Here is a 15591-nt window from a genome sequence, read left to right on the forward strand (position 1 = left end):
AAAGCAGTACAGAGACCGAGAGGGGGCCATTGGGATGGCATGTCATAGACCAGGGTGGGGAACCTAAGACCCGGGGAGCCAGATACAGCTCCCTGCTTGCCTGGATCCGACCCCCGAGGCTTGGGGCTCCCCCCAGCATCGAGGAGCCTGTGCTGGTGCTCCAGCTCCCCCACCATCCCTCTGCAGGGCTAGAGCCCACAAAACCTACTAGCCGGGGTCCTCATGGCTCTGCTGCACGAGGGGAACATGGGGAGAGTCGTTCTTCTCAGTCAGCAGCCTCATCACTGAGGGTGGGTTTGCTGGTTGGTTGGTTTTTTTGCTTCTCGCTTGCGTGCGGCCCCCGACTGATTTCTCCGTAGGTCAGCGGCCCCCGACCCAAAAAGCTTCCCCACTCCGACGCAGAGTATCAAGGCCTCTTGATGTTGAGTATCAAGGGGTGCTGCAGAGAACACGGCCCTGATAGAGAAGAGGAAGGATGGGCCACTGGTTACAGTGCTAGCCTCGGGTGAATTCCCAGCGCGAGGCAAGCTACCGTGTGCCTCAGTTTCCCATCTGTAAAATATGGGTGATAACGAGGCGTGAGACTGTCAGATACTACCACAATGGGAGCCCTCTACAGTAACGCACCCGGGAAGGGAGGAAGAGATGTTGGCGAGGGCCTACAGAAGTAACCTTGCTAGAGACAGGGAGTCGGTACATCACGTCCATAAGCCGGACACCTCCCCCGCATGCTAAGCGTGTCTGAAACACAAGAGCAAGGCTTTGTTTCTTTTTTTTTTTTTTCTCAGATTTGCTGACGTGCTCTTGGCTCCACTTTGTAGTTACCCTGCTAGGAGAGCATAATTCACCCCTGCCATGCAGCTACATGCTAAGTGAGGGGCCATCCATAAAAGACTCTGCAAAAAAAAATTGTAAAAGGCCCGATGGGGCAGGAAGGGGAAACCATTTTAGAAAGGCCAGGGGGGATTTAGTGCCACATCATGGCACTTTTATAGATGAAACCCCCCTAACACGCCACAGGGAGTGGCTGTGTTTGATCAGAGATGCGCATGGACTTGCAGGCGGACTTCTGGATTTTTGAGCATCATTGCTCTTCATGAGCAGTACGGCTTAGTGGTTAGTAACTAGGAGCCAAGAGGCCTGGATTTCTGATGCTGACTCAGCAACCTATTTGCGGTATCACCTTAGGCAAGTCACGGCGCTGCTCTGTGCCTCAGTTTCTCTGTCTGTGAAATGGGACCAGCACCTTCCCATGTAAAGCACTCCGAGATGCTCAGATCAAAGGACTGATGCATAAGGACACAGTCCTATTATTTAGGTATTGGACTGTGCAGCCAGACTCGTGAGCGAGCAGGTCCCTTAGCACTACGTATCAGCGCACTACTGAATGGCAGGCAGAAACAGGTAGGGTGGCTATTGCCTTCAGTGCGGAGGAGAGGAAACCATGCTGACGTGTTTCCTGAGAAAGAGGGGGGATCGGGGCCACAATGAGGCTTCTGTGACCAGATCAAGAAGGGGAAGATGGGTCCTTGCTCACTCCGCCCCACCTGCAGAGCTCTTTTCATGGGCGGCCTTTGACGCTGTCAGGAATTCCATGTAACTCCCTAGGAATTCTCATGCAGTGGCTTTTACCAAACGAGTTACATGGAACCCGCTCCTTCTGGGCAAGCTGAAAAAGAAGGTATGGATGGGGGGGGGGGGCAGAAGCAAAACAGGGGATGTGGCAGGGGGGGGAGGCACATGGCAAAACCAATGACTAGCCATAAGGAAAGAGAAGTCAATCCCGCTTTCCAACGGCAATAGGATCCCCTGATTTGCCTCTGCGCTTGATACAGCTAGCACCCCTCTATAAGGCTGTTCTTGTTAGGCACAGGTTTGTCCAATACCAAGGGAGCGGTGTCCACCAGTGGAGTAGAAGGCCACCCATGGAAAGCCTTATAGCAAGGGTGCATTGTCTCTATCTTATTTTAAGTAGACCCCTATGATCAATCTGTTTCAGGAGGACGAAGCCGGAGAAGGCCGGTTCAACTTCTCTGCCTATGGGATGGGCCCTGCCTGCCTACAAGCCAAGGACGGCCTCTCGGTCAAAGGAGCCAACAACAACAACACGGCCAACCCGGTGCCGGTCCAGTGCAGGTCTCCCGATGAGATGCGCAAGCTCTTCATCCAGCGTGCCAAGAAGATCGACAAGATCTCCCGTATCGGCTTCCCCATGGCTTTCCTCATCTTCAACATTTTCTACTGGATTATCTACAAGATTGTCCGCAGGGAAGACGTGCACAATAAGTGAGCGGGGCTGTGCGGCGAGGAAAGCCACACGGGAGGAGAGGGGAGAAAGCGATCCTCGATACACATGTGCAATAGCAATGCAGCGATGCATGAATTTAAGAATGTGGCAATATCTACTTTAAAATAAACAGGGGGCGGGGGAGGGACTTTTAAATATACAAACTGAGGATTACCGGGGCGGGGGAAGGAAGTTTTCCAAAACTTGAATTGGGGGATTGCAGGGAGCTCGGTGTTTTACAGCATAGGAAGGGGCGGATTGCTACTGCAGCAGTCCAAGCAGTGTAATATATTAAATATATATTCATGCTTAATTATAATGCAAAAAAAAAACAACAACTTTTTTTAGCCTATTAACAGCTTAAATTCTAAAGGCACTGGAATGATTCGTGATTCCATGTGCAGAAGAGATTGCAATTATGCTTAAATCTGACTTTTGCTATAAAAAAGGCCATACCAGTGTCCAGCCAAGCACGCAAAAAAAAATCCCCCCCCCCCCTCCATACATACAAAAGTTATTCATGCTTCTCTAGGTTTGGTCCCTGTGTATTCAAGTCAGGGTGGATTGCGGCCACTTTAAGAGGTTGTGGGTCATCCTATTGGCCAAGGATTTGAAACGCAAATATGTTGTGTCTCTTCGTTCAAGCCAATGGAGTTCCCATCCCTTTCCGAGGCTGGCCAATGAGAAATCTGAAAACATGAGGCGTGCGTAAACACTGCCCTTTTAGGCAAACTAAAAGGACCGATCTCAAGAGGCAAGATATGGCCCATGGCACTAGGAATGCAGCACTTGTGTTTCAACTCTTTTGTGCCCTATTTGTTTGGAACGGGAGTGGGGGGATATCGGGAAACACGAAGAGCAATTGTGTCTCGGTCGAGCTTTACAAGAGCAGCAATGCACTCTCATGCTGCACACCTGGCAGGGAGGAAGAAAATAGAGAAATAAGTGCAATCGACGTATATCGGTAAGGCTGGGGTGGGGGGTGGGAGTAATGTGGTCGCTGTACAGAGAGTATGGTCGTTATTTTCTGGCATTGCATAGCGGTGATACTATTGAAGCCGGGGTGATGGCCCCGCTCTATTTTTGTAACTTTTTTTTAGTGCTGCATTTCGCTTTGGCGGTTCGCCTTCTTTTCCCTCTCTCGTTTGGCAGCTGGTGGGAGGAGCCAGTCCCTGCCCCGAGGAAGCCAAGCAGACGAGGAGAAGGGCACATTAACGTTTACATGAGGAGGGGAGGGCACTTGTGGGAGGCGGGGAAGGGCAGAGGGGTGACCCTTCAGGCATGAGGTCAGGCATCTTATACCGCTCCGTTGCTGGCATCTCAAAGACAGGGTTCTACGAGGTGCTGTCTTCCCCACTTCTTCAGGGCTTTCTTTGATCTAGGAGCCAGGCCACCGATTGGCCATGGCTGGATTTTGTGGTGGTAATTTTTTGCGCACTTTAGTGAGACGGGGCCGAGAGACGCAGTAAAGGAAGCGACAATCGGTCGGCACGGAAGCACACGGCCTGGTTCTGCCTCGCGTCATGCAGACCGGGACGCTGCCCGAAGGGAGCCCCAGCCAAGGCACCTCGGGAAGCGTCCGACGCGCACGCTCAGGATTTGCCTTTCAGCCGCTGGGCACAACTGAACTGGGGCAGGACGGAGCCGCCTCGATGCACGACGGAGGCAGGCATTGGCTCTCAGGGCTCGTGTCTCCTCCATGCGGTACAAGGCCCCTCCGAGCAAAACGCCCACTCCTCTCATTCAGGTCTGTTAGACGGGGGCTGGAATAGAGAGCCTGCCTCCTCGGACGCCAGCTCCGCTCGGACCCAGGTCAGTCGCAGCCGGCCATCTGAGGGCAGAGAGGTGAAAGGGATGGGTGGCCTCTGTTCACCCCGTCACGGCTGCCAGCTTTAGAGCAGAGAGTCAACGACAGAGACGCCTCACTGGCCATAGGCCAGGCGCTCGTTGGCAGGGGGAAGAGAGGGACGACAGTGGGGAAAAGCTGCCCCAGGCTGCCTGTTCTGTGGACAGACACCTGTCCGCAGGGCCGCCAGGCCGGCCCCTTTCACCAGCACTAAATGCACTTTATTGAAAAGCAGGAGAAGGCCGAAAAGGGAGCCTCCATTGCACAGACCCGGACCAAAGGCAGTACTTTCTAACTTCGCTTCAGGACCGCGGTGTCCCTTCTGGGGCGGGCGGGGGGAACGACAGACCCACAGCACAGCCCCCTTCCAGTCTCCTCCCTTGTCCGGGGAGGATTTCGTTCTTCTGTTGCCGGGTAACGGAGCGTTCCCAGGAAGGGAGACGCCACTGAATTACAAAGCCGTCGGGCAGAGCCGATGGTTGACGCGGAAGATGACTCTGAGTCTTGGCTGGGGATCCAGCCTGCTGTTTGTGCGCTTGTGGAATGACTGACGCCGTTGCGAGGCCAATAGTCTGTGTGGGGGAATCGCTCTCCACAGCTTGTCAGGAGCGGACCTGAAGCGAAGGAGCCGATTGAGGGAATTTCCTACCTGTCTGACACCAGGGCAGGCTCTGGAGCTCACTCCCGCCCTGTCTCCACTTCCTCCCTTCGAGGGACTTGGGGGAAACAGATCCTGGCCATGAAATAATGATTTATACCTGCCCCTTCCAAATTCCAGTCACATCCCTCGTCTGGGCTAGGTAGCTGCAACTCTCTACTGGTTTCAAGGGAACTACAGCAGCGGGGATGTATTAGCCTCCCACAGGCAGATTTCTTTCTCCTGACCCGTTGGGACAGCTGAGCTGTTATGAGTAGTGGCCAAGATGATTAACCAACACTAAGGAATCCTGAGCCTACTTTGCTACACCTTTCGTTACATCCCACTTTGCTTTTTTTCACTTCATCCCCTGCACAGGGCATGATTGGGGTTGGAGGAGAGGAGGCACCCAGGTCTGACAAGAGTCAGGCAAACAGATTTCTGAACAATTGCATCTTGATCCAGCTTCGAGAGGGGCCCTGAGCTCAAACAAGCCTGAAACTTTTGGGAAGTTCTGATCCAGAGCTGAACCCCCCGTGGCCAAATAGGTGCCATCTCCAGTCTGGTCTAGTTGGGGATGTAGCAAGAGAATAGGAGACGTGTGTCCCGATCCCGAAACATCCTGCAGGCAGGCAGATGGCCGCACCTGCATGGAGCCTCACCAACTGCAACAGGTCTCCATGTCAATGTTCCCACTGATTGTTTCCATCTATGTGCGGAATACATTTTGTTACACGCACCAAGGCCAGTGCAGGTGTGCACCACCAGTAGAAACACATGCTACCAGCTGCAGGCAGTTGAGGGTGCTCTACTAATTATCAAGGTGACACCTGAAGCTCCCCTGAGTGGCCACCCAAGTGGTCAGTTTACAGGCAATACTGATCCATATAGATCCGCTCGCATGGAGCACCTTGTAGGGCCAGAGCCAAAGTGGGGGAATTTGGCAACCCAATGCTGTAGCACTACAGTCAAATAGCCAGTTAATATTTAGGTGATATCTTAGTCTAAGGGCATGTTTATCTACACGAGAAACGGACCAGCAGAAATACAGCAATATAATCATACCACTGAATATATTTCTGCAAGAGAAAACCCCTTAGTTTCTTTTCTACAGTACTCATCTTTGTAGCATCTAAACACTGGCAACCACGGAAGGTTTCACAGGACGTTTCTCCTTATTATCCCATATCAACTAAAAGAAAACTACATTTACAATCTGCGTGCTCTCCAAAGCATACAGCTTTATTATTGCCAGCAATAAATATTTATTAGCAACAACCTACCGGTTTTTCGATCCGCACTGTTGGCTCCTGCCATAACTTAATTATATCATCTCTGTAGCAGTTAGCCCTTTATGGAAAATAGGCACAGAAGGTGTTTTTAAGGGCAAATCACAACATTTAATGGCAAGGAAAACAAATAGCGAATGGGGTAAAATTCCCAGATAAGACTTAGGCACCTGAAAATGGAACTTAAACCACTAAATCACTAAAGCGCACCTGAAATTTTTTACTCCTTCTTGTTACCTATTGATGCTTCCCAACATGTGGCCAAAACAGTATAATCATATGATCAGGAATGTCTCACGTGTAAATATGACCATGGAAGGGCAAAAATACTAGTAATACAAGATAGTAGTGGTAATACAGACTTCCATTTGCCCTTACTAGTTTTTTTTTAAGTGGTCATTCACAATCAAAGTCAGTTTCGGGGCTTGACCCCACAGCCTTGGGGGTTGCTGCTGTAAGATGCTGAGTGATTCAGTCAAAGCGCTTAATCCTGCCAGATGCAGATCCATTGAGCTCAATGGCAGGATTCCTATGCTTTAAGTGTTCGAATGCTTTGCTGAATCGGGGCCAGCATGTCCAGCTCCCGGCAGGATTGAAGCCAGAATCCACGGAGAACATTAAAAGTTCTTCTGCCAGCAGAAAGAAAGTAATTTACCTTTCAAACGCCCCTGCCCCTCCACACAGAGCAAGGCTGCGGCCAGTGCTGCGTAAGCGTTGTCAATTTCAAAGTAAAACCAGGGTGATTCAAATCCGAATGGTCATTGTGCTGTGTCTTGTTTAGAGCCCCCAGGAGCCTGCAGGGTCTTAAAATTGGTGGCAAAAATGTCAAGTGCTTCAACATTAAGTTTTTTAAAAAGAACGGTTAGGAGAAAAGAATGCATCAGGTTAAAAACCTGACTTTTTCCTCATTTTATAAAATTGTATTTCTGCCATTCCTGAATCGGCTTGACTAAAATGTCAGGATTGACCCACGAGGATCAGCCCAGTGGTCTATCGAGTGCCGTCTGCTGAACCTGCCAGCAGCCAGGGCCAAAGGCTTCAGAGGAAAGTGCAAAAAACCCCCGCAGCAGGCAACGATGGGATACGATCTGTCCATCTGCAGAATAGCACCTATTCCCAGGAAACGCCGGTTAACGGCCACAGAGCCACTTCCGAAAGCACTCCTAGTTCGTTGGGAGTTTTGTGTTTCCACGGGGCCTTTAGGAAAGCAAGCCCTTTGGTTTTGAGGGCCCAGTCCTGCTCCCATTACAGCCCACTGCAGAACACCCACGCAGTTCACTAGGAGATGGATTCGACTCTTGTGCCCTACAGGGAGCATTAAACAGTCGCTGAGAGGAATCTTGTTGGCGGAAAGAAGCTCTAACGCTGCTCTTCTTTCTGAATAGATTTTTTTTTATAGAGCCACTTCATTAGCTAAAGAGATAATTAAGGTGCTTGATCATTCTTGAGGGCATTAAGATTAGCGCCAAAAAGGAAATTAGCATGCAATAATTTTAGAATCATTAAGGCTTCCCCTAATCCCAAGCAAGGCCATTACCTCTCTCTCTTTCCTCCCCTTTCACTAATGATCAGTATCACCTTCATTGCTCAGTTTTATGCATCTCATTTTCTCACACTCATCCATTCCAGGAAGCTGCAACTTATTCCTGGCGGGGGCTGCAAAGGGCTGTATCACAGCTGCAATTTTCCCATATTCTCGTTCCCCCACCCTCCCTCCAATCTAAAATTTCTCTCAGCACAACCAGGGCCCAAAGTCAGCCATAAAGATAAAGCCCCGCCAAAAATGACTGCAGCAGGGGGCTGGCCCCCACATTGGCCAGCTGCGGCGGGGGAAGCAGAGCAAAGTGGCCCCAGCTCGCTCCACTCCCAGCACATCGGGGGGGACAGCAGGGCTGACCCCTGCACTCACCCAGGGGGGGGGGGGACAGAGCGAGCTGGGACCATGTCGCTTTGTTTCCCTCGCCGCTGCTGGGGACTGTGGGGGGCCAGATCTCCACTGCCAGCCTGGTCCTGCTAGTCCTCTGGGCCGCAGAGGTTGGGGGAATTAGGGGGGTGCAGGTGGAGCAAGGGCAGAGAGGGGGCAGGGAGAGGCAGGGCCTAGGGCAGAAGGGGGGTGCCCTGGCCCTTCCACAGGCTGCAGGGGGGGGTCACATGGCCGGTAGCTCCCCAGATTCCCCCTCCCCAGTCGCCCCTGGATGTGCCCTGACTGACCCTGCAGGGTTACACGGCAGCTTGGCCTGAGTGACCCCCTGGGAAGCAGCTGCACACACACCCCCAAACCATCTCCATTACGGCCACGCCCACACCATGAGGAAGAGCCCCCGGCCAGGGCATCAGTTCACTTTCCACTGTTCAAATCTACTCAGCCGCTGAAAACGCCCAGCACCCCCTTCCCCATTTCCCCCCGAAACGCCCAGCCCCCCTTCGCCTTCCCCCCGAAACACCCAGCCCCCCCTTCCCCATTCCCCCCAAAACACCCAGCCCCCCTTCCCCATTCCCCACCCCAAACACCCAGCCCTCCCTTCCCATTCCCCCCAAAACCCAGCCCCCCTTCCCATTCCCCACCCGAAATGCCCAGCCCCCCTTCCCATTCCCCACCCGAAACGCCCAGCCTCCTTTTCCCCCCTGAAACACCCAGCCCCCCCTTCCCATTCCTCCCCCTGAAACGCCCAGCACCCCTTCCCATTTCCCCACCCCTGGCAGAGACGGACCGAGTCGCCCATCTCCCCAGCAGGTCCAGGGAGGGCCCCCTCCCAGGTAGGGCGGCCAGATGGTTTCAACAAACATACCGGACACTCTTGGCAGGACACCACAATCTACATGACGTCTTAGTTAGAAAACACCAGACAGTTCTATTTTCTCAATGTGCTTCCCAAGCAAAAAGCTCAACTTGACTGTCCGATTCAAAACCGGACACCTGGCAACCCTACTCCCAGTTAGAAAATACCTTGGCATCAGGAAACCTGCAGAGGAATTTCATTTCTCCTGCTGCTATTTCTCTCCCCTTCGGTGTGGCCGACCAGCAGCTAGAAGAGCAGCAGCAAGCAACACCAGGCTCTGAAAACCACCTCCTTAGGCCTGCAGCTGCCTGGCTCTGCCCAATTTAAAGGGCCAGCCCAGAAGGCATGCTGGGTAAAAAGCTCCTGCACTCAGGTGGCGTTGCAGTGGGTTCGGGTCAAGCACAGTGGGGAAGGAGCTTGAATCTGATCTTGGGCCTTGCCTGCCGAGAGACCTGTAAGGCCAAACTTCTCTCTCCTTCAATGTCTGGCCCCCTGGCTCCCTCTGATAATTAGCCATTCATTTATACCACCCTAATATTTCACCTCCATAACACCCGCCCAGGGACTCTGAACTAAATGGGCTTCCTTCAGCCTGCTGCAAGGTTGAGGAACACGTTCCCTCTAATTGGTCGACGAAAGATTTCTTCCTGAATGTGCATTGCTATGATGCCTCCGATTGAAGCGTGTGACAGGCTGGAGGAGACACATCTATGCCCAAGCACCCGTGTTTCCTGTCAGCTGTGTGCTTGTGCTCACGAGAGATTCCAACACTACCCAGCTGATCAGCAGAGGTTTTTTTGTTGCCGCGGGTGGTGCACATTCGCACGTGTCGGTGCACATAAAATTATTCTGCACGTGGGTGGGAAAAAATCAATCCATGGATGGAAAAGATGAGAGGGAACATTCTCAAGTGCCCCTTCACACATGCTCTGCGCCTCTGGGTCTGTGAAGTGCCTGGTGCTGGTTGCTCTCCTCTTGCTAGGGAGATGCCAGTTGCAAAGAGCGCAACTCCCTTGGGGCTTTCGATCCGACCACCCACTGGGATGGGTAGGACAGGATGGAGGTCAGGGCTGTTGGCATTTCCATTGTAAAACTGGCTCCCGGGGACTTTGGCTCAGCCCTGGAAAAAACCACACTGGGCTGACCACTTGCCATTCATGTGTAGTTACACTATGGCTGTGTCTAGACTGGCCAGTTTTTCAGGAAAATCAGCCACTTTTGCGGAAAAACTTGCCAGCTGTCTACACTGACCGCTTGAATTTCTGCAAAAGCACTGACTTCCTACTGTAAGAAATCAGTGCTTTCTGCGGAAATACTATGCTGCTCCTGTTCGGGCAAAAAGGGCCAGCGTAGACAGCTGAGATTTGTTTTGCGCAAAAAAGCCCCGACCACGAAAATGGCAATCGGGGCTTTTTTGCACAAAAGCGCATCTAGATTGGCCACGGACGCTTTTCTACAAAAAGTGCTTTTGCGGAAAAGCATCTGTGCCAATCTAGACGCTCTTTTCTGAAAATGCTTTTAACGGAAAACTTTTCCGTTAAAAGCATTTCCGGAAAATCATGCCAGTCTAGACGTAGCCTATCAGCATGTGCACCCATGTGTATTGTATACACGCACGTGCGTTTGAGTCTTCCGACTTTAAGAGTGACTTCTTTCATTTGACATGGTAATGTCATCTGGCAGGGCATAGGGCGGGGGGGAGGGTTGATTGGGTCCTTTGCGTACGGTCCCAAAATCACCAAACAGCTCACCTAGCATAGGCTTTTGCCATGATCACAGCCAGTGCTTGTGCATTTCTCCTCGGCTTGTTCCTTACCTCCACACTGTGGGTCGGTACATCACAAATATCATCTGTTGCCTACATGGGGTCTGTTGGTTGTGACCAGGGGTCATCTAGCAATGGGGGAGATCTAGCAAGGTAAAAGGAGATGTGGGCTACACGAGGCTCCCAAAATACACCAGTGCATTTGGACTATGAATATCATCTGGAACGCTAACGCTGACTAAATCTATCAACCCCGCCTGGTGTATCGAAGTATTTAAACTCCCCCCCCCTTTTTCGTTAAGGAACATTTGTAGTTGTTTCTGGAGCTGGGAGGGGAGCCCATAATGGGCTGCTCGGGCACCATAGTGCATGTAAAGACAGAACTTTGGCCTTGTGGCTGTGTCTAGACTGGCAAGTTTTTCCGCAAAATCAGCTGCTTTTCCGGAAAAATTTGCCAGCTGTCTACACTGGCCGCTTGAATTTCCGCAAAAGCACTGACGATCTCATGTAAGATTGTCAGTGCTTTTGCGGAAATACTGTGCTGCTCCCGTTCGGGCAAAAGTCTTTTTCCGAAAGACTTTTGCGCAAAAGGGCCAGTGTAGGCAGCTCAGATTTCTTTTCCGCAAAAAAAGCCCCGATCACGAAAATGGCGATCGGGGCTTTTTTGCACAAAAGCGCGTCTAGATTGGCACGGACGCTTTCCACAAAAAGTGCTTTTGCGGAAAAGCGTCCGTGCCAATCTAGACGCTCTTTTCCGAAAATGCTTTTAACGGAAAACTTTTCCGTTAAAAGCATTTCCGGAAAATCATGCCAGTGTAGACGTAGCCTTAGTGTGCGAAACGTCCACAGTGGCAGAGAGCTTTTTGTTCTCTCAGTGCAGTTTCGTTCTCGTTTCTTGACACCTGTGTGTCTCTCTCCGTGATGTGGGGGCAAACAAGCCTGTCTGTAAAAACAACACAGAGTTCTGTGTCACCTTAGAGACTAACCCATTTATTAGGGTGGAAGTTTTCGTGTGTAAAACCCGCTTCATCAGATGAATTGGAGCGGAAATTACAGAGGCAGGGGGGTGTGTATGTGTATATATATATATATATATAGTACAATAACAGAAAGAAGTAACTTATCAAGTGTAGGACGAGTGTTAATGAGGCTAATCAAGCCAGGGTGGATGTAGCTCGTTCACAGGACCTGACAGGCGGATGTGACTATCAAGAGATGGGGAAAGTGCCTTTGTAGTGGGTTAACCGATTTAAACCTTTATTCCGGCCTTAGGCAAATACATCGGTTAGGTGCCACAGGACTTCTCATTGTTTTGCAGCTACAGACTAACACAGCTCCTCCTCTGAACCTGTGCGCATGGGGACAGGGGGATTGTGGGAAGACAGTGGAGGACTATCAGCCTATGAGTGGCTTAGCCTGCAACCTCACTGCAAAGTGGGCAAGTTACCAGGCCGGAGGCAAGTAGCTCTCAGACTTTAGCCACCCACCACAGAAGAGCCAGCTTGGTGGGGCTGAAAGCACCAACCTCGGGTGTGTGATTTTAGCTAAGGGCATCATTTACTATAGGGAAAAGGGGGCAGTTCACCCCCCCCAAAAAAAAATTTGGTTCTCCTCTCCACACATTTCATAGGTCCCTGAGAGCCGTCGTTGGTACTCCTGTGCCCCAAATTGGCAGGTAGAATGCAGTCATATATAAAATGTTCTATGGGCTGAAAACTTTGCTCCGCACCCTCGGAACTTTTCCCTGATTTTTTTGTGCGGCCTGGAACCGGAATAAGGGCCCTGCCCCAGTAAAAGCGGCACTTGATTCTGCAGTGAAGACAGACCCTGCCACCGTATGCGGGGGAGAGCTGGTTCTGATCTCTTTTGCACCCGTTGTGCATTTCTCTAATGCCATCGAGTTCCTGGGGTTACATTGGACTAATACACAGAGGCCGGCACCATGCTACATCCATTATCACGCAAGCAGAGCCTCACTGCCCGAAAGCTATGCAAGAGCAGAGGGTTTGGCAAGGGGGATGCATTGGACCCCTCCCTCTCCCACCTATGCACTTAAATCATTTTAAAAGGACCCATCCCTCCTGGCGTACCTGCAATGGGGGGGAGGGGGAAGAGAACCACCAAAGGATCAGCCCTGGGGGTGGAGGCTGATCCTGCATTTGGCAGCCAGCCCTCACCAGACGTGGGTGTGTTGTTATTGATCATTCCTGCTGGACCAGCGCCCTGCAGTCAACTCTGCATGGCAGGGTGGACTGGAGGATGCCTCTGTCTCAATTCCCTGCCACGGCAGCGGACAGGGACGGGCAGAAAGGAGCAGCAGGAAGATGCACTAGCCCTAAGCCAGCCTGCTATGGCCACAACCAACCAAGCCCAGGACTGAAACACTGGCGTGGTCTCCCGGGGGCAGACGGACGATAGGGCTTCGTTCTTCCCTTACCGGAGAGGCTGCAGGACGGTGAAGCAGGAAATGCGAGCAGAAGGGAAGAGAAAGCTTTGAGACCCAGGGCAGCATCTCAGACCCCCCCTCTTGCACCGCATGCATGCACTGATGAAAGGCAATAGGCATAGAGCAGGAAAGCAAGCCTGTCAACATGACTGCTGGAGAGAGATGGGCAGGGATGAACATCTCCCCCTGTACGTGGTGGGGAAGATGGGCAACCAGCCTGCGGCGTAGAGGTTCCACAGCTGTGCCTGGGGAACCCAATTCTTCAGCGCCTCCAGGCCTGGAGCCAAAGGAAAAACCAGTAAAGCTGCTAACCCCTTCCCTTCCCGCTACATATCATTGCAGGACCCTTCCTCATTTTCATTCGGCTTCTGCCACTGCAGGAGTAGTAGCATCAGGCAGCGCGGGGTTTCTTGTCTACGAGGAAGCAGGTTAACTTTCTTTTTCAAATCCCCCCACACTGACCTCAGCAGGGCACGGAGTAACGGAGTCCTTGCCAGTCCTGGGAAAGCTCTTCACACCCCCCGCCCAGGCTGCTTAACTCCCCGTGTGCCAAATGCTGCCCTGGTTGAAGCACACCTGAGCTCGTTCCCAGGGCCGGAGCTGGGCCCGTTTAAACCAGAGCGGAGTTTGAGCTGCTGACTTCGGGGGGGGGACTTGCAAAAACATAAGGGGGGGGATAGCTCAGTGGTTTGAGCATTGGATTGCTAAACCCAGGGTTGTGAGTTCAATCCTTGCAGAGGCCATTTAGGGATTTGGGGCAAAAATTTGTCAGGGGTGGTACTTGGTCCTGCTGTGAGGGCAGGGGACTGGATTCAACAACCTTTCAAGGTCCCTTCCAGTTCTAGGAGATAGGAAATCTCCAATATTATATATAAGAACAGCCATGCTGGGTCAAACCAAAGGTCCTTCTACCTTCTAGCCCTGCTCTCCTGCCAGGTGCTCCAGGGGGAATGACCAGAACAGAGAATCCGCCCCAGTTTTGGATGGAAAAAACAAACTACCCAGAACATGCACCTTGAGACTCAGTGCCCTCTGCTGGAGCCAGGCAGCTCCACTTTGTTTCCTTTTATGCACTAAGATTCCCCCTTCATTGTCTGGATTTGAATGTGAAGCGGTTGTACCGTTCGGCTCCAGGGATGCCATAGGAGGTAGCAGGCGGGTTAACGAGGACACCCCTCAGGCTGACAAGCGCCTCAATGAGTCTGTACTAGAATAATAATTTGAAAGTGTCACCTACTGAAAACATTGTTGTCCTCTACCCCTAGCAGGCTGGTCTTGCTTCTAGAAGCTGCCACGCCCAAGCCATGGCAGGTATTAGGGCCAGTGGAAGAGGAATCTCCTGGCTTTCTCCCACTGAGATCCAGCCGGGTACCGGCCCCAGCTAAGTCACTGCCTAGTAAATCTCAACTCCCAACTAGCTGAATTGAAGGCAGGTTAATCAGGGAGCCCATCAGGTTTGGAAACATCCTCAATTTCAGGCCTCGGGAGCAATTTCAGGGCAGGAGGGTAACAGGGATGAACGAGGAGCAAGGTGTATCTAGAGGCAGCACCGTCCTTCTGCTTGCTGAAGCCTCTACCAGCCTCATTGCAGGCCAGCACCACCGGAACTGATGCACAAGTGGTAAGACATGAACCGCCGGCCAGTTGTGGGAACTTGGAGCAGGCCGAAAACGTTGGCAGAGGGCCCAAAGGGGAAGGCCAAATGGCTTTATTCACGTGCATTCCCAGCTCGTCAGTACAGCGCGTCCAAGCCGGGAGGCTCCTGTTCTGTGAAACTGAATACAGCTGTGAACACACACACACACCAAAACACAGCCCAGCCTTGGGCAGGTACTGGGCCTGGTTGTGATATTCCTGACCTCTCCCACCGGGGCCAGAACTCTCCTCGTTCATGAACTCATTGGGCCACTGGGCAAAACATAAGCGGGCCTCACGGTGGAACTGAATTTGCAGGCACTTGTGAAATGCAGTCAACACGTGGGGTTGAAATGCAGCAACACCCAGGCAAAGTGAGAGAGCTTGAAAGGACAAAGCAAAGGGCCCCGGCCCTGGAAGGATGAACATGCACAAAGGGCACAGGTTCTGTTCCACCACAGCGCATCATCTACCTACTGTCAACCAGTACCGTGCTGGAAGTAGACTGACTCCTGACACCGGAGAAACGGGTGATACCTGTCTTAGCAGCTGCTTGTAGTCCTTCACCTTAGACCAAACAACCTCCAGACAGAGGAACAGCATTGTTGTGGAGGGTGACATCTCCTGGGCAGTTGCTTGTCTCCTCACTTTCTACCACAAGGTATCACATTTCACGTGTTCAAGCGGGAGTATTGCAAAGCGTATTACACAAGTGGCCAAACAAACCCAACTAGCAGAGACTTCTCCCCTCTAACTAAACACACATGAACTCAAAGAATAGGCCTATCTTTCGGCACAAAAACTCTCCAAATTACTTAGGATTTGTATTTAGCACAAATAAGGTACGGGTGGTTTTATTCTGGAGGGGAGAAGCCACACACAGTAGGAACGAATACAGTAGAGAAG

General features: G+C 51.8%; 1 protein-coding gene across 1 annotated transcript in view; it reads left to right on the top strand.

Moving 5' to 3' along the window:
* GLRA1 (glycine receptor alpha 1) overlaps positions 1-2757 on the top strand; it is an 86163-nt gene extending 83406 nt beyond the window's left edge. The window contains exon 9 of the mRNA XM_014581165.4: positions 1976-2757. Coding sequence (XP_014436651.2) covers positions 1976-2290 — 315 coding nt within the window. The 3' untranslated portion in view covers positions 2291-2757. The remainder of the gene's footprint in view (positions 1-1975) is intronic.
* Positions 2758-15591: the final 12834 nt, after the last annotated feature.

Source organism: Pelodiscus sinensis, chromosome 16 (genome assembly GCF_052426305.1).
Source record: "Pelodiscus sinensis isolate ZL-2025 chromosome 16, ASM5242630v1, whole genome shotgun sequence".
Taxonomy (NCBI): domain Eukaryota; kingdom Metazoa; phylum Chordata; order Testudines; family Trionychidae; genus Pelodiscus; species Pelodiscus sinensis.